Source organism: Aythya fuligula, chromosome 1 (genome assembly GCF_009819795.1).
Source record: "Aythya fuligula isolate bAytFul2 chromosome 1, bAytFul2.pri, whole genome shotgun sequence".
NCBI lineage: Eukaryota > Metazoa > Chordata > Aves > Anseriformes > Anatidae > Aythya > Aythya fuligula.
Window position 1 is genome coordinate 115675322 of NC_045559.1, and position 26761 is coordinate 115702082.

The 26761-nt window shown below is 39.6% G+C and overlaps 1 protein-coding gene across 2 annotated transcripts in view; it reads left to right on the plus strand.

The window, feature by feature from the left end:
• The window catches only part of PDXK (pyridoxal kinase), a 43636-nt gene extending 17463 nt beyond the window's left edge, over positions 1 to 26173 (plus strand). For both annotated transcript variants that reach the window (XM_032182009.1, XM_032182018.1), the window contains exons 2-11: positions 3606 to 3660; positions 10485 to 10589; positions 13458 to 13541; positions 15380 to 15426; positions 17639 to 17724; positions 18536 to 18581; positions 21267 to 21378; positions 22748 to 22884; positions 23387 to 23453; positions 24190 to 26173. In XM_032182009.1, the coding sequence (XP_032037900.1) occupies positions 3606 to 3660; positions 10485 to 10589; positions 13458 to 13541; positions 15380 to 15426; positions 17639 to 17724; positions 18536 to 18581; positions 21267 to 21378; positions 22748 to 22884; positions 23387 to 23453; positions 24190 to 24302 (852 nt within the window). In that variant the 3' untranslated portion in view covers positions 24303 to 26173. The remainder of the gene's footprint in view (positions 1 to 3605; positions 3661 to 10484; positions 10590 to 13457; positions 13542 to 15379; positions 15427 to 17638; positions 17725 to 18535; positions 18582 to 21266; positions 21379 to 22747; positions 22885 to 23386; positions 23454 to 24189) is intronic.
• The last annotated feature ends 588 nt before the right edge of the window (positions 26174 to 26761 follow it).

The window sequence follows — 26761 nt, forward strand, 5'->3', positions numbered from 1 at the left end:
TCTGAAAAAGCGGATAAGGATAATGTGGGAGATGTATGTCCCTGGTAGTTGGAGCCTGGACGCTTGCAAAGTACCTGCCAAAACCCACATTTCCAAAACCTGAGGCAGGACTGTCACCATAGGACCGGACCCTTCTGAGAGCGGGACAGGGGAAGCAACACCAGGTACGCACTATTTACAAGCAGGTATGGAGAAGCAGTAAATGAAGCGTTATTGTACATTCCAGAGTAGGTTCAGTCCCCACACTAACCAGATAGAATCACAGAACCATTAGGGTAGGAAGAGACCTCCAATATCACCTAATCCAGCCATCCCCTTACCACCAATGTCACCCACTAAACCATGTCCCTAAGCACCATGTCCAACCTTTCCTTCAACACCCCCAGGGACGGTGACTCCACCACCACCCTGGGCACCCAGTTCCAACACCTGACTGCTCTTTCTGAGAGGAAATGTCTCCTCATTTCTAACCTAAACCACCCCTGGTGCAACTTGAGGCCATTCCCTCTAGTCCTATCACCAGTTACCTGTGAGAAGAGGCCGACCCCCAGCTCCCCACGCCTTCCTCTCAGGCATTTGTAGAGAGCAATGAGGTCTCCCCTGAGCCTCCTCCAGCTCCCTCAGCCGCTCCTCACAGGACTTGTGCTCCAGGCCCTTCACCAGCTTTGTCGCCCTTCTCTGGACACCTTCCAGGGCCTAGTTTCTGAAGGAGTTAGTTCTGATGTAGGCAAAATCCAAGCAGAGTGATTTCCTTCGGTTTATTTACGCAGAGGTGAGAGGAACACACGCGTGCATATACACACACACAGAAAAGTGGGTGTTTTAGGATCCAGAGTTGGGACATTTTGTGTACGTAACAGACTGATATGCCAAGAAATTCAGGGAACAGTAGAAACGTGGTGTATCAGTGGGTATGAGGTGAAACTGTCGCTATGTCAGTACAGGCATTTGTCACACTGGTGGAGCGGGCAAAGTGGCACGTGTGGCTTCTGCCGTATTTATCAAGCCAAGCACAGGGACAGCTGCACACTTCAGTGAGCCATGATAAACCATTACCAGCTTGAGGTTGTGCTCTGGTGACTGAACACCACAAAACTGCTGTATGGATCTAGCTTTGTAGTTACGTGCCATGTCACCTGCAGGTTTTGCTGAGTTACTGCATTTTGATTGCCTGTAAAATTAGGGGAGGTGCTGAGGTGACAATTTAACTGGCATTTATGTACGTATTTACTTCAGAAACACAAACGTAGATTTGTTTCAGTGTGTAGAGAAGACAGTAACCAAAGTGGATTGATTTTCAATAAGTGAATTGAAATAAGTAATTTAAATCTGTTTCATGTTAAGAAGCAAAAAAAAAAAATGATAAAAATAAATTTAGTCCTGTTTTGAATTTACTCAAACCAGAATTTCAGTACAAATTAGACAGTGTGACAGCGTAGACTAACACCATCATGTGATTGTTACAGGGACCTTAAAGGCTTTTTAGCTTTTTTAGTCTGTTTTGTGCTGTTGAGAAGTATTTTACCACATGTGCAGTTAAGCTAACCTGACATCTAGCTGTCTCCGAGAGAGATGGCCTCCTTTATATTATCGCTTCTGCTGGCTGAAGCACATAAACTGGCAACCCAAACCAAACAATCCCTAATCCTAGAGAGAAGTTTGTTGAGAAATGAAGTGGTACCTAGTGCTGATGGAGAGAGCAAAGAGGGCGGCTCTTGGTGGTGGCAGGCAGCTGTTCGAGTGGCTATCCATGCTGCAGAACAGCCCTCACTGCAAGATCTGCATGTGCTCGCCTTCCCCAAAGCACCATGTGTAAACCTGGTGAGTTAGGAGTCACAGAAAGCCTGTTCTGACATACCAGGTGATAAGCAGTTGAAGAGATGTGAGCTAAGTGTTGCACAGGGATGGGTTAATTCCCAGTTATTGCCAAGATGTTGGAAGGAAATTACAATTTCTTAGTTCTGTTCTTTGCCAGGAGGGGAACTGAATCCGGGGTGACAATCTTTTAGAGGCAGTGCTCTCCTTTCTTTGCAGAGCATGTGCAGACATCAAGGGTAAGGTCGTAGCACTATTGCCATGTTCTCACCTTGTTCATTCCTTGGTCTTTAAAATAAAATCTACCAAGAGGAAACAAGAAACTGGAGCAAGAGTAGAAGCTGAATTTAATTTTAACTTGATCAGGCTGAGACAACCCACCATTCTGTCTGTCATTAATGTAAGATTACTTAGCTGCCTAGTTAACAATGAACAGAAAGCTTTATTAAATATTGCAGTAAGAGACTTAGTAAGACCCGTTCAGACACTGAGCTGTAGCACGACAGAAGTGCAGTGCCTGCAGGCAGAAGGAGCTATCCATTGCAGCACATACATCCATCTTGTAATGACCCAGGGTTTGAAATAAGGGGCTTGTTACCTAATGGCTTTATGTGAGGGAGCAAGTACAAGCACTGAGGAAATCTCATGTCTGTTACAATACACCCAGAGATTTTTAATGCATGTGAAGGGGTTGCCTTCGTGATGAAAAGAGAGAGAGATGTGCTTCTCAGTGAAAAAACGTGACTGGTAAAAGCCTCATTTATTCATTCCCCCCTCCTCAGCAAATTGCCTGAAAATGGATCATAAACAGTGATGCATCATTACTGTTATCTCCTGGTATGACTCACTGAGCCATATATAGCAGCTCTTCTTTTGAGGAGAATTCTTACTCAGAGCAAGTAGGATGTGAAAGCAAATATTAAATGTCAGACTGTTATGTCACTGCTGCATTAGAATTTCTCTGGTTGTAGATAAAAATGTCTAAAAATGGCTTGAACAGTAATCCCTAATTCTATTGAACAGGTATTATCAAGCAAATAATCCTCGTTAGTTTTCTCCTGACTTGGTGTTCTTATTTTCAAAATATTTATCTCTTTTTGGGCAACAGGAATGTGTTTGTTGATTGCACTAGCAAATTGTTTCTTTCAGTATTTGGTTTGCTGGTAATGCAAGGTAGCAGATGGGTTCGGAGCATGCTTTAGGCTTTTTTTTTTTAAGTTTGTCCTTTTAGAAGGTCTTTCTGTTTGATTGCCTAATTTTCCCCCAATTAATTCTCTCTGATTTCTTTCTATTCTCTTAGCACCAAGCTGTAAAGAACCTACTTGTGAAATCCAAGTATTGCTCATCGCATTGATCCCTTTTAGGATTCTTCTGTCCTTTTTTTAGAAAGATCGGCTTTCTGAAATACGAACAGCATCCTGCCTCCATAATTTGCATTCATTTATTACCTTGAAATTCAGACTGCTTTTCTTGCCAAGGCTTTCTTCGTGGCTTCTGTCATTGCTGCTGGGACAACCTCTCCATCCTTGTCCCCAGATGAACTCTTGCCTGAGGATTCAGGGCTCTGTTTTTCTGATGTTGTTGCCAATGTCACTTTTTCCATTCTGTGCTAAAGTACTGCATCGTTTGTTTATGTTGCATGTATGTTGACTCAGCTTTCACCGCGAAACAGCACTAAAAATTTTTAAAAGTGCTCTGAGAAATAAGAATGCTGTCTTACGTTTTGTGATTCCAGTAACATATTGACAAAGCTGTATTAGTAAAAGAAATATTGCTGTGTTTTGTTACAGGTTTTGGGATTTGAAGTTGACACTGTGAACTCAGTCCAGTTTTCAAACCACACAGGTAAAATATTTACATGTACCTTAAAGACTCCACGTCAGCTGTACTCAACGTGTGGCTCAGCTTATCACATGACAGTAGAAAAGAGTTCTCTTTCACTCCAATTTTCAGGATATCAGACATAAATGTAATTTTCGGGTCTCTCAGAAGTCTGTGGATTTGGGATTAGAGCATGATATGACATGAAAATGGCCTGTTCTGCTACTTCAGAGTGTGAGTTTCTTTTATTAGGCAGTAACATAATTAGCTCAGAGAATGAGATAACACAACTACGGCCAGCAGAGCAGCCAGTTCTGTGGACAGGGAATTAGTCTTCAGTACTGCATTCTGTACCTTATGGCCCTATGATGCTCATAATCACATTACCAACCACAAACATCAGAGTAATACCAAGCTAAACAAAACATTCCCACTCTTTGTATCCATCCAGAAGGTGAGCAATTATCCTAAAATCACATTTTGGAGGGAGGGATGAGGTGTTAATACATTTGGGTGTATTTTTGCTTGAGTCCTAAGCCTGAACGTGAACAAAATATGATGTACTCGCATCATACTTTTAGACTTTTTAATATGCACAATGGTAGAAGACTTTATTTTTTCAAAAGAAAGGTGAAATTTCTTTATTTTAAAAAACCTTTCACCCATAAAGGAGCTCCAAGTGCCTTGCTGTTTTTGAATCAATGGAGACACATCTACTGTAACGGTGGTGACAGACTGAGGGGAAATGTACTCTAGGTAAAGTCAAGGGACAAATCTTGACTTCAGTGACTTAGAAAAGAGCAAAGGGGTTTCTGACAAAAAAAAAACAAAAAACAAATACTTAGATAATATCCTAGTCTCTCAGAGGTACAACTATTAATCAGCTGCTAAATTTTGGAACAGAGAGCAGATAGGAAGCCTCTGCTGTCTCTTAGCACGTTCACCTCCAGGCAGCTTTCAAAAGCTTATAAGATGTTCCTATCATGGAAGGAATTTCATATCAGCAGGGTTTCACCCTGGAAAGAGAAAGCAAATACTTCAAAGGTAGGTAGAAAGCCATCTCTTCTTGTTGAGGAAAGTCATGAAAGAAGTAATAATTAAACAAAGACTTGGGGGTTCTTTCCTGGCTCAGGCAAAAAGCTATTTATTCTGCTTGCAACCTTTGGCACAGTACAAAGGTTTGCTCATGCTTTAAGAGATGTTTTGATCGACCTATTTCGTTAATGTATTTAGTTCTGGAGTTTGAGATTTTGATATTTTGGTTTCTTTTGTTTCATTTTCCATAGCTGGGTAAAGCTGTTGTAATCATCCAGGAATTGAGCAATTTTTTCACCTGAAGTAATAACTAAAAACTGAAAATGGATTAGCACCTGTCATTTGTTGGCCCTCAGTTTTAAGAACAAAACAATTTCATAGGGCATTAAAAGAGCTTAATAGAGTTTATATTGGACCAAAACCTGAATGTGCCTGAAGTTACATTACCAATAGGATGACCAGACAATGAAGGAACAAGAAATTAGCAATTTACTTATTTATTTTTAAGAAGGCACAAATGAACATCCCAAAACCAAAAATATCTCTGAGATCACAAGCCTTTCAAATATTTGGAACTTTTAATTTGTCTTCTGGTATTTAGGAGTCATGTTATCAGTTTTTTTTTTTTTTTTCTTTAGTCTTGATTGTCTTAGTAAATGTGGTTAAAAAAAAACACAAAGACTAGTGCACAATCTGTTGACTTTGGGCAGCAAAGTTTTCAGAAGAATATCAGAATACAGTAATTCCTTGGCACTTGTCAAGAGTAAATAAAAGGAGGTTCTATTTAGAAGTTTTGGTTGTTTGGATGAATAAAGAAGGAATGGAAAAGAAAGGAAGGGGACGTATTCCCTTTTATGACAGGTATAGTTTTCTAATGCTTGTTTCTCCATGAAATCTCTTCCACCCTTTCTGAAGTTGTAGATTCTGAGCCCAGTTTTGCAAATCCAGAGGGCTTTGCACCTTCCCCCTGATAGAGGAACATCCAGTGGTGTCCTCACAGAGACTTTTGTCCAGCCTGAACATTTATTTATGCATGCCTGCACACAAGTCGATGTACGTGCAGCCTGTGCTGCTGCTGGGACTAGTGAACAGGATGTGACTTGTGTCTGGAGCAGTGCCACAACACACAGGGATCATGTGCTGGATGAACTGGGGAGAAAACTGGTGATTTACTTAGGAGAACAGCATCTTATGAGAAACTTTGCTGTGGTCATGATTCAAGCTGAAGAGTAAACTTGTGCTTCAAAGTCTAGCTGGGAACATAGTTTCCAAAAGAGTGCAACATGCCAGGAGGGGCAAAGGTAGCAAAGTGTGTGATGTGGTGTTTGGACATGGCCTTCTTTCTCTCCTCGTGTCCATCTTTAAACTTGGTCCTGTCAGTGAAAGATAAAACACAGGGAGAATTCTTGACTAACAGGCCTTCTTCAGTGAATCATTCTAGCTCTTTTTTTTGGCCCTGTTTTTAAATGATTAAGATACCTCAGGGCTATTTCTGCTGACTTCTGCTCAGAAAATTCAGCCTTCTTTAGTCTCTGATAATCCTGAAATTCGGAAAATGTGTTTTAAATCAGCTCCCCTGGGAGAACAGTTTGTCATATTGCTTGGCGAGGAACTTTTACGCTATGATTAGAGTGACTCACCCTTGAATGGCATTGTGCTTCTTGTACAAATAAAAAAAAAAAAAAGCTGTCATGCAACCTACAGAGAGTTTGGGCTTTTTATTCTCTTACTGTTTTGTTTGCAAAAGCATCTCGTTGCCTAATATGCAAAAATAAGAATCTAGGTTGTCTTTTTCTTGACTGCATCATTGTTTATTTTGGGAGGTGCATCTTTTAATTCTTATGCGATTTGTATTTTTGCTAATGATAAGCATGTAACATGCTTACTTAGCCATCTAAATCTTACCTTTGAAGTTGTTCCAGAACAAATAGCCTGTTCCCACCTCCCTTTTTTTTAAAGCAAAATACTTTTGTCTTCCACTTAATGGGAGTGGAGTGCGTGGTCGGATTGATTGGTAGGTCTGATACATGAGAAATTACATCTTGTTGATGTGATTCCTCACAGTCTGCCACCCATATGCACTCACTCACGCCTGCGATGTGTGGGACAAAAAGAAAAACATCCCCACTTTTGCCTAACAGCGGTAATATTTTACTCCCACACTGGCCAGCTGTAAATAATGCTCTAGTTCTGCCCAGGGGGGAATTAGGTTTCTCTATTTCTGGTTCTGTTGAAGCCCTCTTGGTAGCTGAAGATTTAAGTAATGTTTTTAGACCAGGTTATCTGCAGAGTTTGCATGTGAATTTCTTGGCACAGGTGAAAGCAGATTGCTTGCCCGCCACGTGCCTTAAACGCTACATCTTCCTTCCTTTTCCCCACGTGAAATACTTGGTTATTGAAGCCCCTGGGAACAGATCTGCAGGGAGCACCACAGGAGAGCTCAAACCTCAGAGCAGAATGCTTCGCGTTGGAGAACAAAGACGTCGTACACGCCTTGCTGTGCTTAACTGGTTTTATTTGGTTTGGTTTGGTTTTTCTTCTGGTATGCCTGGGAGTTTTAGTCTGTTCTTTTTCTCATTGTTTTTGAAAGTAATTAAGAAGCTTATAAATACATTCCAAAGGAAAAAAAAAAAAAAAAAGCATTGGAGGAAGGTTAGAAAGAAAAGTATGTAAATGTATCTTGAGTGTAGTGTGAGCTGTTTCTCTTATTTATTCTTTTAGATACAGGTGAAGTAAGACATTTGCTTGGAGACTAATGAATAAGTTTATCATTTTAGAGGGATGAGGGGCAGGAAGCATCATGTCTTACATGTTTTTCATTCCCTCAGTTGCTTAAAAACAAGTATATAAAATTTACCTGCAATAAAAGGCTATAATACAGGTAAGTAGAAGGGGTATACAGATGTTTAATGGTTTATGTTCAACTATCTGTTTAAAATTTTTATTAATCCAGAAAACTAATGCAGTCACCTCAAGCCAGATGCAGTGTTGCCAAGTGCAGTTTTGGAGAGCTGTGTCGTGACTGGCAGCCTTCTCTCTGCTCTCTTATCCTGGCACTGAGTAGAATTACTTAGTGGTTTTGTAACTGAAGAAAGTAGGACCCATCGTTCATCCTTCGTGGAAGGTAAAAATCAAGCCAAAATCTGACCTTAACATCCCAGATAAAAGATTAATAGATTGATCCAGCTGCTCAACCTAACCACCTGCGTAGTTTCCAAATGGGATGCAGTTGTTTTACCAAGTACAAACTTGAAACTCATCCTAAAGTTTTCTTGGCTGTGGTTTTTGTGCTCAGGTAGCCAGATACTGTGAGACCTTGAACTTTTGTATTAAGTGCCACTCTGCTCCTACTACAGACAGGGGTTACAGCACGTGGACAGATAAACAGAATTACAATTTTCTCTTGCTGTTTGCCAAATATGCATATTTAGGGGTGCTGGCATAGGGATAACTTTTCTAGGAAGCAGATTTTCCTTAATGTCTTTGCAATTCTGGGCCTTCAGATGTGCTCATCACTAGCCAAGCCCTCATGTCCAGCCAGGAAGGACAGTGATTCCTCATTATCATCCTTACTTCCAACCAATCTGATGGTTTTCCCTAAAGCCATTGGGCTTTAAGATGTTGAAGCTTGCTGCTGGCATTCCCTGCTAAGTCTCTTTGGGTTCAGGGCAATGCAGTGTATTTTTGACCTCACAGTATCTGTCTGGGTTTTTGCTGGATCTTACCCAGGCCTTTCCCCTTTCAGAGCAGTCCCTCTCCCTCTTTCTGGGACCCCAAGGTGTCCATTCTTCCATCACTGAAAGCATTTTTAAACACGAGCAGCTGGCATTTTCTTCTGCCCCTCTGCAGAAGCTGCTTTTTGGCTCTAAATTCTACCAGGAGAGTACGACCAGGGTCATGGGGTTTTGCCCTTATTCATCGTGTTATATGAAGATTCCCCCGGGGAAAGGGCTTAGAGTGGTTTCCACATCACTGTCAGTGTCGATTTTTGTTTCTCTCTTCTCAAACATAACTCAGCTCCCAGCGAAATCCCAATTCCCTGCAGATCCAGTGAAGGCATTGCCTTTTTTCTTCTGTCTGAGGAGCTGGGGCTTCCCCGAGTTCTCCTGTAGGGCTCTTTTTCCTCTAGCTGTTGTGTGATTGCATTTTAGGTTGTACTGCACTTGTTACCAGATAGTGAAAAAGGACCTTCAGGTACGCCTGGAAGCCCTTGCTCGAGTTGGCTGACCTTGATTCTGGGTGCAAACTGCTCATATGCCCACTGAGTTTCCACATCTGTGGAAACAAGCTCAGCTTTGCTGATGAATTACGGTCACAGTGGAGCACACAGGACCATGTCATGTCCCTGCGTGGACTGGATTTTGAGCGCTAAGAGAAATTTAGATTCAGCAAAGAGGAGAGGGCAGAAAATTTCTCCCTAAAGCCATGATGTGGCAGTACATACGGTTGCCTAAATAAGCCAAGTCATCTGCAGCCAAGGGTTCCTCGTGTACTTGGAGCTCTCTCCCTTTCTTCACAAAGACTTTTTTAAAAAACATTTGCTAAGGAGAGAATCCACGTGGCTGATGTGAGTCAGTCCCTTCACCAGCTGGCAGAGCGTCGTGTTTTAGGGACTAGGGCTTTGTGAGACGAGGAGAGCAAAATGATCCATCTGCTCACCCTGCTGTGGGTGTGTTTGCATTTGTAAGAAGCAAAACTGAAAAATGTGTTTATCCTAGGCTCTAGGCACCTTTTGGCAGTTCCTCTAATGACACAGTTTAGAGTGATAATCAAGCCAAGAGTTTTTATCACAGAATTTTCTAACTCCAAGAACAGGAATTAAAACGAAATACCATTGTCTACTCACATGGTGGTGTGGAAGAAGATACTAAAGTAATGTTTCACTTTTTGTAATCCAACTTAATAGATGGGATTTAAAACAAAACAAAACAAAACAAACAAACAAAAAAACACAAGTGAATTTATGAAGGTTGGAAGAGTTAAATTTTGGGTGCCTCATCTAACGTCTTGGAGGAAATGCCATTGCTTTATATATATATTTATATGCACATTTATATATAAAAGGGAGTGGTGGCTGCCATCTAGATGGGCAGGCTTTGATGACAAGGTGAAAGGTGCATTTACATTTTTCAATAAATGTTTAGCATCTGACAGTGAAATGTATTTATTTATTTATTGACAATTTGGCTGCCTTGGAGCTTGGTCAATTGTTTGCTGAAGGCATTTCAGTTTCTCCCTACAACTTTGCCTTCCATCCACTTCTCAGCCAAAAATACTTGCTTATAATTCCTACAGATCCCTCAAGGACAAGAATGTATGGATATTATTTGTCCGTTTTTTAGTGCCTTTCTGATATTTGTTTGCCTCTTCCAGCAGTCTCAGCATTAAAATCATCCTATTTTTGGAAGGCACTCTGTCAGATGAAATTGTACATTTAGAGAACTTCTCATGATGATATTCTGCTGTGGTTGCTCTATTAGGTATAGGCAGGTGCCAGTGAAAGCCATGTCGGGTATGAAAGTGCTGCATACCTGTGTTCAGATAGACCCCACAAGCCCGCACCTACAAGCCTGTTTTCTTCTGAGTGAAACCTGGGCTCTGCATAGTGCAGTTTATGGCCAATAATTAAATGTGGCATCCTGCTGTCATTTTTTTCCCTGTAATAATACAAAATAACAAAAACAGATTTTACTCTTTTACTAGAAAGTTAGAAATGCCTTCTGATGCCTATGATGTTCCTCCACATTTTTGATCTCTTTGATCCTAATTAGAAAACCTAGCCCTTGAAAAATGATCTGGCTTTTGTTTTGCAGGTTATGCACACTGGAAGGGTCAGGTGTTAAATTCAGATGAACTTCATGAACTGTATGAAGGACTTAAGCTGAACAAGGTCAACCAGTATGATTATGTACTCACAGGTATGAAGAGTTTCTTTCTTTGGAGTTCATGTGAAAAGTAAAATGAGTGTAGAGATATATAAACCATATCCCTCCTTATCCCAAACCACGCAATTACATGTTTCCTCCTTAGATTCCTCCTGTGATTTCAATTGTATATTATAGACCTAACTGCTCATGTTATTTAGTTTGAAAGTGTTCTCCAGCCAGAAGGTTGTAATTGGGTGAGTAAATCGATCCTCTGGTATAGTTTACAGACTTGTACAGGCCAGTCTTGTACAGGCTTAGTTAATGTTTTGGGAGTGACTACAGGAAAAAAAGGGTGAGGAATGTCAGAGTATTTAAAATCACTCTGAAGACATGGGTTTAATCCTTTCTCCTAAATTTGCATTAGTAGCACTCTGGTATAACAGAATGACTTGTATGCAGTTGTCTGCCCTTGTTTTTTCTACTTGGTCTTCACGGGATTGTGCTTTGCATACAGAGCAAAGCATAAGGAGAGGTGGATTTTGTTTTTCTCTCTATCACATACATATTTTTGATTTGCTCTTGTTGCTACGTAGCTCCTTTTACCTTCTCCAAGTGAATACAGCTCTGGAGGACACAATGACTTTATGCACTACTAAGGGAAAAGCATTGTAAATATAGGCAAAGAAAGCTTCTTGTAGAATGTTATATAGAATGGGGAGATTATATCAGCAGTTTCTGTTACAGACTGCTTCTCATCCAATTTCTGCCTCTTTGGTGTAGATCAATTATGGGGTTTCACCTCAGTGAGAGCTATGCGTCCGGTTTAGATTACAGGATCTTTTTTTTTAATGGCAGTGAACTGTCACTTCTTAAAGGTAAACAGAAATAAATTGCCAGATTTAATTAGTTTCACAGTTTCCACATGTAGGAAAGCAATCTCTTTATACAAAAGGAAACCTGGAGAGTTTAACTGTATGGATTATAACGCCAAAGCAGTCATTCTGGCCTGAAGGGTATGGCATGACTGAAAGGTTATTTTCCCTTCTGTTTCAGGGAATCTTTCCAAAGTAAAGGAGACTAAATAAGAAAAGAGCTAAGGTTAAGAAATTAATTTCAGCATAAATGTGTTCTTTGTAATTGCAAACTAAAAGAACATCCTTTGTTTCCTTGAAAGATGTCACTCAGAGGACATTTCCAGGAAAAGCTCATTGTATTGTAGGAGTTTTCAGGAGATGTTACTATACAGCATTGGTAAATAATGTTTGAATATTCTTTTTGCTGAAATGTTCCTTCTTTATTTTACTTTCAACTCTTAGGAGGGCCCCCAGCTCCTTTCCTGTTAGTGTCTTAAACTGCCAAAACAGATGTAAGAGATTAAAAACAACAGAAATTCATATATTTTGAAAATGTTGAAGACAAAAAAATATTTAAATGCCTTATAAAATAGGACTTTCGGGTATAGATGTATAGATGGGTCAGTGTTTTGTTCCAGTTTGTTTAAAAAGCTTGTTCAGTGTAGCCAGTATAGACAAAGTATAGACACAGAGAAGTGTAGACAAAGAGAAGGAATGGGTGGAAATGACATTCAGTTCTTATGATTTAATAACACCCTCTCTATTTTTGTGTTGAGTTATGGCTGAAGTTGAAAATCATCATTCTTCATTCAGGGCTAAAAGACGTATTTTTCTCTTCAAACCGAAAGACATATTTTTCTCTTCACCATGTTGCACAGCCATACTTTGCTACCTCCAGTGACCTGGATATGATTAATCAAACACTTAAATTAATTTGTCAGCAGTTAGGATTTGACTGTAATTGCATGTCTAATTACTGTAGGTATCTTGGCTGAAATGAAAATGGTTACCTTTAGGGTGATTATATAAAATGTCACTTCATTAACTTTTGTGACTGTCAGTTACTTGTAGGTCTTTAAGTATTTGTTTCACTTAGAGTAGAGCATTCAGGGTGCCAGATAAACTCCAGTTCTTTAATGCTTTTGAAATACCTCCATCAATAATGTTACTCATACTATGGCTTTATAGGTTTTTAAGCCAGTCTACTGTGACAGGTCATTGAAAGCAAAAATCTTTGCTTGTCTTTTTTCAATGATAATCAGCATTTAATGGAAATAAGACAAAGCATTTTGCCCCAGAATCTTGGAATCTTTTTCCATTTGTCCTCAACATGTAAGAATTGAACAATTTTAAGACTAAAAAGAAGTCTCCAAAATGTATTTTTAAATATATTAGTAGAATGGGCACTGCTGAAGGTTTGAAGAAGCTACCTTGCTAGATTAAATGAACTAGAGTAAATGAAAATGAGTTTGTTAATTAATGTGTTATAAATGAAATTAACATGTAAAATAAATACAATAAGTAAATATATAAATGAAAAAAAAAAAAAAACACAGATAAATGTTAAAGAAATTGATAATTAAATGAGAATGTTGTAGAGCTAACATTGTATTTAGGGCCTTGAGATGTAAATAAATAAATAATTAAACAAATGTCTATCTTATCTCACAACTAAGCCTAAGATTAGGGATTTTATTAGTATATTGGCCATTGCTCTGAAACGTTCAAGACTAATTTTTCTTGCATTAATGTGTTGGAAAGACAGCCTCACTGTTTTGTATGTATGTTCAAACATTTTGAAGTTGTATAAGCACTTCATGTATAATGTACTTAGCAAATGGATTTCTAAAGTTGTGTTTATAGTGGAGACTGTCTTGACTTTTCTTCCACTTATTATTCCTGAATAAAATACTAAAATGCCTTTCTTTTCATATGCATTGATCCAAATGCATATGAGAATGCAAATGAGAAGTATGCAACATTTCTATGCTAAATAAGTCAACAAAGAAATACACCAGTAAAACATTATTGAAAATTAACTTTAAAAGTGTCTTTTTTCACAAAGGTTATACAAGGGACACATCATTTCTTGCAATGGTGGTGGATATTGTCCAGGAGTTGAAGCAACAGAATTCAAACCTAGTGTATGGTAAGGATGTGAATTGTAATTCTTTCTGCTTCATTGTTGTATATGCCCATCATTTTCATGCTTTAGGATGAAAGCATTCTGATGCTACCCAGCATTTCACAATCATTTTGTGCTCAGATCTGCTTGGGACCGGCTGAGATTCGAGTGAAGTTTCATTTCAACATTGCTTAAGTGTTGAGGGAGTTGGATTTTATCTTTCTGGTATTACGCCTTTCAGTATTTGTCTTGCATTATGCCATCCAAAGGAGAGTGTGTGTTAAGAAGTGATCGTATCAAAGGAAGTCTTGTACAAACAGCAGCAGCCAGCTGGGATTTTAATTTCGAGGCATAGGCTGGAAGTGCTGATAGCTGAAGCCTATTCTTGATTTCCAAGTCAGTCAAAGGTGGGATAGACTCCCATCCAGCCTTGCCATGTTTTCTTTTTCATCCCAGAAGAACAGTCGCAATGTGTAAGTTTAATAAGTCAAAGGCGTTTTTAATTCTGGTTACTCGTGCTAAGATTACCCAGGAAAGCTCGAAGAGCAAAGATTCCCCTCTTTTCATTTCAGACTCTCTGAGTGTTTCAGGACTTTTGAGTACAATCGGCGTAGGCTTGAACTGAGCAAGAGTTTAGAGTAACGTAGCAAAGTCAGTGGGGATTTACTGGGATAAAGAGCTGTGAATCAGAGTTGGCGCTTGGCATCTTCAGTTCAATAAACCCTGTGGTCAGGAATCTAGAATGGTTCACAGGATTTACAAGGTGCAATGCTGCATAGTGTGATAGTGGACTTAGAATTAATAAAGCACAGTTCTCATCTTGAAAAATATAGCAGAGATATCACCATGAGCTTGATTTTTATAGCTTTTTAGCCCATAGTAAAGCTGTTACATTGGCAGGTTCTCCACAGTCCTGTACTAGCAAGTGAAAACTAAAAACTGTATTGGAGTATGAACAGAAAGAAATATCTAACTGTATAGAACGGGAAGGAAGTGGTCAGATAATGGGAACACAACTAAGCTTCTAAGATCCAGTATGTTTAATAAACAGATCATACTGTAAAGAAAATACTTTTAAAATGTAAAACAAATGTCTCTTGTTGCTCATAGAAACTTCCTTAAGTATCAATTGGACATTGATTTGATATGTTGGGATTTGTATTTCTTTTTTATCTTGCTGAAAGCTCTTGTAACACAGTGAACAGTATTCTTTTTGAAGTAGAAGCCAAGGTTGTTTCTGTTCTTGCTTTGAAACTGAGGGCACTTAGAATACATTGTTAATATTGCAGATGATTCAGAACCTGTTAATACTACATCAAGGATAAGTTTATGTACTTTGGCCTGGATTTTCGTCTTGTTTCATTTTAATACACGTACTTTTTATGTGTACAACACAACATTTTGCATGTATATTTTTACACTAAAGTAAAAATAGGACTATTTTCACAAATATTAGCTTCTTCCATGTTTCTTTCCCACCATAGTAATATTACTACACCAGAGTTTTGGGCTGGGGAGTGAAGGTGAGGGCTCTGTGCATTTTCCATAACAGAAGCCTCTTCTGTCCCAGTGATCAGACCCTCTCATTGTCATTGCTTACAGATGTAACAACATGGAAGCAGGTAGCAGAGGGTGACTACAACCCTCTGATACCTGTTTAAGATTTCTTTTACACCTGCCTTACTCTTTCAGCCACCAATTAAAAAGTTTTGGTTAAGTATGCTGCAAGAACTGTGCGAGTGTATGAGCTATCAAGGGACAATGCTGTAACATAGCTGCTACTGTTACTTAAAGCTTTTACCCCCACCAATGTCTGTTTGACTGCCCCCCATCTCTAAAGCTAGATTTGTTCTCTGTTACAGTATGTGATCCAGTGATGGGTGACAAGTGGAATGGAGAAGGCTCCATGGTTAGTACTTATTTGTTTAGATTCTTTGTATAGTGATTTTTTTCGTTATATAAATGTGTAAGTATAAATATTTATTAATTTTTAAACACAAAGACTAAGCTGCTTTACCTCAGTGTGGCTTTGGATCCCAGCATCAACTAAATTTGTTCCTGTTTATCATTAGTTTATCATCTGGGGAGCATAATGGTTGTATACCGGGAGGATTTATTTTTAACTCTCTGCTGAGAGAACAGGTAGAGTATGGACCCTGTCCACAGGAAAATACTTCCCTCTTCCCCTTCATTTCTCACTGGAGTTCTCTCATTTTCTGTCAAGATAGCAGTTTTGGCAGGTAGCCTTGCTCACATTGTCAGCGATCACAGAAATTGACCTGCTGCTTGAACCTAAATGAAGATGACTTATTTCATGTGAGATCCAGCAGCTGTTAGGCATTGGGCTGTGGTAGTGACAGAAAGGTCGCGTGTGCCAGTTCCAGACTGTATACTGACAAAGAGACATTCATTTTTAATCAACACTAGCAGATAGTTGCAGTGAAAGTGCAATGTGGGAAGAGATCAGCAGTAATGATATTTTATATTTTCTTCTGCCTAAGCTAGTCATGCACTATGAATTCCTCTTTGTCCTTGTACCTTTTTACAGTTTACCTGCTCATAGAAAAAATCACGTGGCAGAGCACTTAGTAATAAATTTGCCATTGCTTATGTGGTCTTATTCTTTCATTTTATGATTATTGCAATATTTATTATCCTTAGCTTTTTCTAACAAGGCAGAGATCTAGTGGCTGTAGAGTCACCTTGCAAAGCCTTGGCTCTGGGGAGAAGTCATAAGTATGGAGCTTCCTGTGTCTTTTGGGTGGAAGACAAGATAGGTGGAAGAAGAGGAGAAAATTTAACATGCAACCCACCAGCTCATTCCTGCCATAAAAAGTAATAAAATTATTATTTAAGATGGTTTGATTTAGATGTGATCTAGTCTTGAACTTCTGTCTGAAGGCAGAGTCCCCGTAACATCATCACATCACCATAAAAACATGAATGAGCTGAGTAGCAATATGATGTGTCTTCTAGTAGAACCTAATGGTCAACACCATGATAAGGTTTTATCTGCAACTGATATGACTGGAATGGGAGATAGTAACACATGGGAACATGGATAAATACACCCTGCCCGACACAGCTTATGAGCCTAACAGAGAAATTAAAACATTGATGAAAAGGATTAATCCTGGTTTAGAAAATGGGGTGCTGATGAAGAGTATCAGTATCAACCCCTATTAAACTATGAACCTTAATAAAGGTTTTGTTTTATTGAGTTACAACAGGACATGAGAAGGTGAGGTGGCTCCTGCAATTTAACTCAAACTCCAATCTGAACTCCAGTACATGCCAGAACTGCTGATGCTTTTCAACTTTCTTTCTAGTCTGAAGAGCATACAGACTGGTAGGCTCCTGCTACATCTTGGTGTATGTCACCTGCTTAGACAGCCAATCTCCCTTTGCTAAAGGGCTGTATTTAGCTGAAGAAGATGGGATAGAAATGGACCAGGAAAGCAGAATAGGGAGTGTTGGCCCTCATTACTTGATGAGCAGGGTCTGCAGTCAGCAAAGTATGTGATGGTTTGTACAACGCAAGCAAATGTACTTGTCATAACTACTTTATAAATTGTTACAAAGTTACCCAAGTTACAAATCTGATTCCCATTATGGAATATTAATGTACAACACACCCCAGAAATATTGCACTAAAAAGGAGGAGACAAATAATACATTACATGAATGTTACTTTTTCCTCAAGTCCCACAAGTGTGACACAATCACTGTGGGTACACAGTGGTGCAGCAAAGGACCTTTTTTCCATTGGTACAACAACAAAGTAGTTTAATTTGGGGGTAAGGACGCAAAAAAGAGTTCCTTGTGGTTGGACACTTTATTTCCTCATGCTGCTCTGTCATCTTGGTAAGGGGGAACCCAAAAGCTCTTCATCTAGACACCACTTCCTTTAAATGATATCACTTTAGGCCTGCTTAGTGATGCTTCCCATCACTGTCAGTGACAAAAGAGCTGTTGGCAGTACTGTCACCAGCTGGAGGATGCACAGCCACTTTAATTCCTGCTGATATCAGTACACTGGTAGCTTTATGTTTACTGGAGAGTGTTACTCCCACATCTGATATGTCTGCTGATAACATTTAATACCATCTTTTCTTCCATAGTATGTGCCCAAGGACCTCCTCCCAGTCTACAGGGACAAAGTTGTACCTGTTGCTGATATAATTACTCCTAACCAGTTCGAGGCTGAGTAAGTACTTAATTTCCTTTTATAACAAAATAAACACAGGGATAAAAACAGGGCAGACTGATAGCTGTTCATTTGTCTCAGTACAGTGCTGTATGTATGTATATGTTGGGTTTTGTTTTTAGCTGTTGTTTTAAAGTAGTGCTCTTCAGCAAACCTCCTGTTGTTCAATACTGAAAGCAGAAAAAAAAAGGGGGAGTTACTTGAGGAACAGAATTATCATGTTTTTTTCTAGTCTCTCATTTTCAGGAGTATTTCTTACTGTCTCTAGAGACCTGTATCTAGGGCAGGTTGAAAAAATACCTCATTTCCTTCTCCCATTCTTACCCATTCGTGAAAAAGTTCATGTTGTATGTCAGAATGTCAAATCTGAAATAATTTGACTCAAAAGCCCCAAAATTATATTTAGAAATCCCACCATGGCGTTATCTCCTAGGAGTTGAAATCTGCATGCCTCATGCTGACCCTGTCTACATAGGTGTGACTCTTTTTAGTCAGGAGATAATCTGTTATGATGTGTTACAGACTCTCCTCCTAAAGGGAGGGAGCAACTACATGGGAGATGGAGAGAAGACACTTGAGAGGCAACTTTTAGGGTATGGGAAATGGGTTGGGACTGATACAAGCCTGCCTCAGAAGCACTGTGTGTCTGTGCACATAACTTTTAAAAGTGGTCTGGTACAGCAGAATCTGTAACCACCAGATTGTTTAAGCCTCTATTGTGCAGTCCAAGCTTTCATCCTTTCAAAGAGTAAACAAAGCTGCTGTAGCCAGGAGAACATGTGCTCTTTCAAGATTTGTGTTTCATTTTCAGGTTACTTACTGGCAGGAAGATTCACACAGAAAAAGACGCTTTAGAGGTAAGTAGGTAAGGGATAGATTGTGTAAGATCTCATTCTGTAATTCTACCTGCAATGTTTATCATTTGTCTTTAACCTTGAAATTGCTTTAGCCTCTGTCCTTGCTATCCATCTGTCATTAAAGCTTGTGCTCTCAGTGTGCAAAGCACTTTGTGTTCTTGTGTCAGACTTCTCAAGAAACTTCCTGAAAGAACTACAAAGAAAGGCACTGCAGAGGTAACGAGCAGATCTCTCTGAGTTTGTTTTCCTGCAGTGATAAGGCAAGCAGCAGCACACCTGACGAATAACTGCACTGTCAGCAGTGTGGAAATTCAGTGGTTGGGGTGAAAAACCCCAAGTGACCCAGGGCATTAGAAACCTGCAAAAGTCGCTCCCTCTGCTGTCCACATCCTAGTCATGCAGCAGCAGTGCTGAGTGTTTCAGCTATTTCTTACTCCCATCGAGACAGTTTGCAAGGAATAGCGCTTACTAGGAAACTTAGATGGATTGGCTGAATACACTCTGAATCTCTTCCTGACAGTGTTTGCTGGTGTTTCGTTTCTTTTTCTTAAACTGACTCAAAGGCCATGAGACCTGGGTTGCGAAAGCAGTGCATAGATGAGAAACTGGATTGGGAGTGATGGCCTTCAGGTCCTTCCTGGTGAAAGGTGGACACATCCAGAGTGCTGACAGCTGCCGTCATCATCCTACCAGGATGACAGATGGTCTGCAAGTTTACTGCATGGAGGTGTAAGGATTCACCCTTTTATGCAAACTGAAGAACTGTAAAAAGCTGCAGGGCTTGGTGATGAAGGACAAAATAGAAATATGATTTTATTGGTTTCTTAAAAAGAATCGAGCTCTTTGTTTTGCTGACTAGCCAAGTGCTTTCATAAAGGACTGATGTTGTTTCTTCCAGCTTGATTTTGAACTTCAAAGAATACAAAATCTTTAAACAAACAGCAGCTGCAGTGGCACCCTGGAGAGTAGCTGGGCTCTGTCAGTCCTGGTGTTTATTGTTTTTTTTTTCCTCCAGCAATATCATGCAATGTCAGTAGATTACCAACTCTTCACAGCAGAAAACAGTTCCAAAGATCTGAGCTCTTTTAATTTCTCATTTCCACCCCAGTTTTACATTACTCCACTGTGCTGAGAGAGGGGGATAAACTGTAGTTCATACTAACAACTGCTACCTGTAACTGGGTTCTTCCATTCTTGTCCTTGCCAGTGGGACCACAGTCTGGAAAACAACACTGTTACCTGAGCACCTCTTAGTTTTAGGTTTGCAAATTACAGCTGCTTGAGTTGGATGTTACAAACAATTTTACATGTTAGTTATCTGCCAGTCTCTCCGACTCTTGTGTGCTAGCTCTTCTTTATGATGTTTTTTTTCTTAAAAATCCTCTGTAAGGAGATGGAATTGTACTTAGGAATGGAAACATTTTAAAACAGTTGCTTGCAGGATATTCTATCTTAATATGTCTGTCTCTTCAGCTGCATATCATATGTAGGTCTATCCTTCCAGGTAATAATCCATGCTGGAATTTGTCCCTTTTGGAGGTGGTAGGGCTTCTGCCATATATTTCCATGTTGATAAGCTTTCATTGATTTCTTCTGCAAAACTAGTGATGACAATAAAGTCTTCTAACATCTAGCTAAATATGACCTACTTTTGGTGTAGAAGGGGCTGAGTCCTACAACTAGAAATACCATGAGTAGGTCTTGGTGAACTGTGGATGAGAAGTGAAACTGAGTTTAATGTTACTTCACATTATGATTATGTCAGCATATGCTGGTGGACTTGCTGCTTCTTTAAGACCCAACCAACGTCTGTGCAAAGAGATCTGACAGCTGAAGAAACTTAGAGGCTTAGACAAGAAAAAAAAGTAATAGAGAATTAAAAAACAGCAGATACAAGTCCTTATCATTCAGCTGTTCATGAGTCATAGCAAGCCTGAGAGGATTTTTAGTTAAACTCTTCCGGGAGAATTAATATTTTATCAGTGTTTTATGCTAAACTCATTACTGAAGGCATTCTTTCTTCCGTGAAATCAAAATTCACTTTTGTAGCAACCAATTGTGATGTCAGAAGTAAGACATTGATGGCTTTAAGTGATGAACACATGGGGAGGAAATACATCTGCAAAGATACATGATGGTGTACACTTTGGGTTTGAAACAACAAGAAACAAAGATGAAGACAGACACACTTGTGCCTTTGGTTTAGCTCTTTAACTCTTTGTTTTTAGTAACTGTTAAATTCTTAGCTAAAAAAAATAAATCATGGCTTGGATTTATTGTCTTTCTAGTAAGCGTTTAAAGATGCCAGCTTGAGTGCATGTATCTGTATATTTGTTCTCTTCTTTTGATGCTACTTTTGATACATGAAAACGTGATGCAGACAAAAATTTTGGTCAGGTCTGAAACAGCGTGTTCTTTTCAGAGGAGCATCCAAAGATAATACAAACAGATTCCTGGATATTTTAACAAGTGTGTGCATTTAAATATGACTGTTTTGATTCCTCTATTTCAAACTACCCCCCCCTAAGTGAGTTCAAGTGAGTTCTCTGAGTAGAAACTGTTCTTTCTCTTTACAAAAGATACCAAATAAGGTGATTGAGAAAAATCCTTAAGTACTCTGAATGATGCAAAGTTTAATCAACACACACTGCGGTCACTGATTCCTTCCTTTTTGCACATGGGAAGGTAATGGATATGCTCCATGCCATGGGACCAGAGACTGTGGTGATCACAAGCTCAGATCTGCAGGCACCTCTAGGAAACGACTACCTTATTGCCCTGGGAAGCCACAGAAAAAGTAAGTTGCAAACTGCTTCATTAAAATATACTTTTTTAAAACAAGCAAACAAACAAACAAACAAAAAACGAGTTCTCTGCTTTACAAAGAAGTAGTTTCATTAGATCCATTTGCAGTGCATGGAAGCAGCTTACTTCCCTAAGTGAACTTCTTCTACAGTAAGCAGTAAGAACAGGGCTTCACCGTGAGGGAAGACAGGCTGGGAGCTGAGGGTAACCATAGCATATCTGAATAAGGTGAGAAGAACGGGGTGGTGATGGCAAGACAGGTCCCATTGACAGTCCAGTGATTGTTGAAGAGAGATGAGACAGGTCAGGTCAGAGGTCTGTGAAATCTAATCAGTAAGTCAGGACAGCAGGGCTGGATGCAGGTACACCTACAGCCTAGCTCAGGCAAGGATGTTTGTGCCTGTGCCTGAGCTTCTGTGCAGCTCCCTGCACCAGTGGCAGAGGGCACATGGGTGTCTGTCCTAGGTGAGATTAATCAGGGCTGCTAAAGCCCCTAATAGAGTTCCTGACAAGTACTAGTTGTATAAAACAGACCTTGTAGATGGTTTAGTGGCTTTTATGAAAAATTACACTGTCCTGTTAATAGGTTATTCTGCCCTGATGGATTGTTGATTGATTGGTTGTAAAATGGCCTTCTGCTTCTCCTTTCTATCCTCTTCTGCATCATCATGAAGATGCATGGTGTGTTTGGACTCTCACAGGATTTTTTTTCCATGCAAAGGACATAGTTATGTGGAATAATCTTGTTTTCTCTTCATCTTTGTGTTCTCAATCTGGGCATAACCTTCTGGACTGCTGAGACCAAAAGAAAAAAAAGTCATCCAAACTCCACAAAGAACCAATTGGTATTTTTTAGTACTTGGTACATGCTGGGGCTGGAGTAAGCCTGATCACTCCAGTGGTGATTGAGTATAGCAGGTGGATCAGATACTCTCTGCTGCTGTGTACAGCTGCTCCCGTGACTCCATAAAACTCAGAGGTTCTCTCTAGATTCTGGTTGGGTATGTCCCACATAGGATTCAGCAGTCTCCATAAATACGTGGTTTCCTGAGCAAGCTGCTGCTGCAGTCTAAATGAATAATTTTAGGGCTCTTACTCTTTAATGAAAGTGAAAGTGTCAGCTATCTGTTCCCACTTAAGTGAAATATGTACAATATATAAGTTGTAAATGCTGTCCCAACTCAGCAAAATTTTGGAAGGTTGCACGTTTAAACAGAATTGGTACAAGTTTACAATGCTCCTTAGCATCTTCACGTTCCAAATAACACAGGAATTCAAATCTGATTATCATTTTAAAATCATGGTAAATGCTGTCGTATTAGTTGCTGAGTCTGTTACCTAACTGTCTGTCTGTATTGTAGCTAATGCAGATGGTACCAAGATGACACAAAGAATTCGAGTGGAATCTCCTAAAGTGGATGCTGTCTTTGTTGGAACAGGAGACTTGTTTGCTGCTATGCTTTTGGCCTGGACACATAAGCATCCAAACAATCTGAAGGTATGGGAGAGTTTTTCATCTGCCTGCAAGTTTAGGCTGCCTCTTGTTATTATTTGTAATCTATTACATTATTTAAAACAATCGGAATTTCTCTTTTCCTACAAGATTTTAGCTTGTACAACTTTGGATGATCACATTTCGGTTATGTAATTTTACTAAATAAGATGTTCAGAGAGAGAGAGAGAGACAGAGACTGCATTGCATGTACATTAATAAATATATTTTAATCCTCACTTAATAAGCACTGAAAACCATTTACTCTATCCCAATTCCTTCCCTTATGCACATTGAGTCCTTGATATGGGTGTATGATTTCTAATACCTGTTTTGGGAGAATTAAGAGACTCTGAAACCTCTTGTCCAAACTCTACTTTACATAGTTGTCACCCTGTTTGTGTCTTGCCAGTTGTGTTTGCCTGCATATTATTATTTGAAAAGCACTGCTATTAAACTGGGCAGCTGAAATTTTACTACAACCTGGATATATTATGTTAATGTGCAGGTAGCATGCGAAAAGACTGTGTCAGCCATGCAACATGTTCTGCAAAGGACCATTAAGAGTGCAAAAGGTAATTTATTCAAACCTTGATCCTGTGTTCTCTTTGGATTTGCATCAGAAGAAACATTTACAGAGCTTTCTGAGTTTCCTGACTCAGAAAGGTATCCTTCAATGTGGAGGCACTCAGAGGATTTAGAGAATCTACAGGAGAGCTAGGTAGTCTTATTAGTACACGTTCTGTGTCCTCCAACCCTGTTTGTGACAACACCAGACTGAAGATGTCACTGTTCAGCTTAACACTGGGACTGCAGTTACGCTGACTGCTTAGCTGCTTTGCAAAGCAGTGGTGGAACAGCTTGAGGAAACATGGGATTTCACGTGCAAAAGAGATCCTGTTTTAAGTATAGCTCACTCACATTCCCTTTTAACACCTGTGCTTAACATGGAGAAGGGATTATCTACTAGTAATAGTCTGTTGGCTGTACTGGCCATGCGAAGAATGATTTTTTTCAAATTCTCTCACCTTTGAGTTCCCATGTTTGTCAGCTTCTAAGGAGATCCAGACGGGAATTGAGGGTTCCCAAAGCATGTCTTTGTCTCTTTGTAATTGACAGCAGAGCTGTGTTCCTCTCCTCGAGAGAGGTGCTGCAGAGCAGGGGTGCTGATCTTCTACTTTGGAAGTCTTTTGCAGGGATAGTAAGGGGGCCTGGGGGTGGGGGAGAAAAAATATAATGGGGTATCAGACAATGCAACTTGTTTATTTTTGTACCGCTGTTTATACTGACATTCTGATGTCATCTTTTTAGCACAAGCTGGAGAAGGAAACAAACCAAACTCAGCCCATCTGGAACTGAGAATGGTCCAAAGCAAACAGGACATAGAAAACCCAGAGATCATAGTGAAAGCTACCGTGTTATAAAGGCTGTATGTCTCCAATAACGCACAATGTATCGATGTCCTCATCTCTTTCCTGTAAATTGTAATATTTGCCTTAGATCTGTGACAGAAACCTGACTTTCATGAAATAGCGCCCAGCATAGGCAGATATCCACTCTCAAACATATGTGCTGGCCTTGCTCAGTTTTAAAAACAAAACAGAGTTAGTATGCATTGACGCATATTACCAGGTATCAAAATGGCTGTCAAATTCACCTAGTCTGTGTAATTACCCAGGGCAAGAGAGTACAATGTTCCTGCCTTGCCAAAGACTTCAGATGTGAATTTGCTAATGGAATGCTTGACTAACTGGAGAATATATTTCAAGACAGCATTTAGTGCCAATGGAGCTGGCTACATGCTCCCTTTTCCTGGAGAGATCTGGTTACCTACTCTGGTGTTCAGTATCTCAGCTGCTACGAAACTAAGCAGGGTTAAAACTACACGCAAATTTCTGCTTGTGTGTAGGAGTACTTTGGAGATGTTTGGCATTTAAGTACTCTGAAGTGACCTTGAGGTGTCATTCATGTTACTGGTAACTGCTCCTGTTTCTTGTCTTATGAACAGTTGCACGGTTTCAGTTTTTGCAGGTACTGGCTGCTAATTTCTAATGTCCACAGGTGCCCCACTGATAATCTTCCAAAAACATAATAATTAATAAAAGAGTATCTTTTTTTTTCCAGTAGCACTGATTAGAAGTTTGTAGTTCTACCTCCAAGGCCAGGCTTGATGCTTTGTTTGTTTTTTTAACTAAGGACAATTGTTCTTTAAGGACAAAAGAGAAAGCAGCTCCTACTCTGAAAGATGACTACCCTGGTTTGTTCTTCATGGGTGGGTGTATTTACAAACCGTGTAGGGCACTTCCACTTAGCAATAGCGAGCACTATAGGCAGGCTTATCAATGAAGCAACGTGGTAACAGTAATAGGTATGGCTTAGTAAGTGGCATATTCAGGGAAGCATAAAATATTTTTTCCCAAATTCAGAGAAACGCACAAAATTTGTTCATAATATAATTCTCTGCAACCTTCTTTGATGAGAGATCACAAAAATGTTATTGTTTGTCTCCCAAATATTTCTTTTTTCATTTCAAAATTCTGCTTCATTAGCCTTCAGAATGGGATTCTTACTAATTTCAGCATCTTGTATGTCTCGGCCAGATCTTACGCCAGTAGGGCAGGTGCACTGACAAATACTGACCACTTGTATTTCCTGTTGATTTCTGTATGGGGCTGAAGTTTCAGCTTCTCCAAAGAGGAACTCTACTGTGTTGTTTTATCAGAATTCTGCTGATGAGTTTTATTTGTCTTAGATGGCATAGACAGATATTGCATAGACAGAAACTGCATTTTGGCTTGCACAGCTACATGAAGCAAATTTTCCTTAGAGAAAAGGGCAGCTCTGACTTTTTCTTGATGACCTGAGGAGGCTCAGGAAACTCACTCTTGGGTCTCTCCTGGATACCTTGCCTGCCTCTTCCTCTTTATACCAGCCTAATGGGTAGTGTCACTTATAGAGGGGGAGTCCCCAGTAGATCTGGTCTGAAGATTGTTTTTGACACTGCAGACTTCACTAATCCCACCATTTTGTGGAATTTTTGCCATTATAACAAAGGTAATTGGCTTCACCTAGTAGAAGAGTGATTTATCCTTAAAGTTGTTTTTAGCTCAGCAGATTTTTTAAGAGAGTAAGATTTCATAATCAATGCACTTCTGAAATCCCTTGTTTTCGGTATCTTTGAAAAAATGAAATTTAAGAGATGAACACATTTTGCAGCAATATAAGAGGCAAAGCTCAAGTGTTAACTCTAAACAGCTAACACATTTATTTCCTCTCATGAGTTTGAAGTTAAAAATGAAAAAAAAAGACTTGAGAATTTTAAGGAAAAAGAAGAAGACCTACAAAACATGACTCTACTGCCACAGCTTAGAGTGACCACTGCCATGAAATAACCTCCTAGCAATAATAATTTTGGTGATGTGAACAGTCACTAAAATTAGCAGTCAGTAACAGAGATGAGTTCATGGCAGATACCCACCATGTGAAAAGACGTGAACTGTCAGTGTGTATACATCTGATGGGAAAGAGTAAAGAAGAGGGAGCCAGACTCTTCTCAGTGATGCCTGATGGGAAGATGAGAGGCAATGGGCACAAGCTGAAATACAGGAAATTTCGCTTAAACATTTAAAAATAAATCATTGTGAGGGTGAGAGCACACTGGAACAGGTTTTCCAGAGAGGCTGCGGAGTCACCATCCTCGGAGATATTAAAATATCAAGATTCTTGAGTTCTTCACATCAGAGGATCAACAGGAGAAAGAAGATAAAAATTGGCCTTTTAAATTATTTTTTTTAGCAGCATTAACTATGCACTGTCAAAATTTGCTGTCAAAGAAATCTTACCTGCTGTAAATCTGTACTACAAAAAAGCCCTTTTAGTAAGT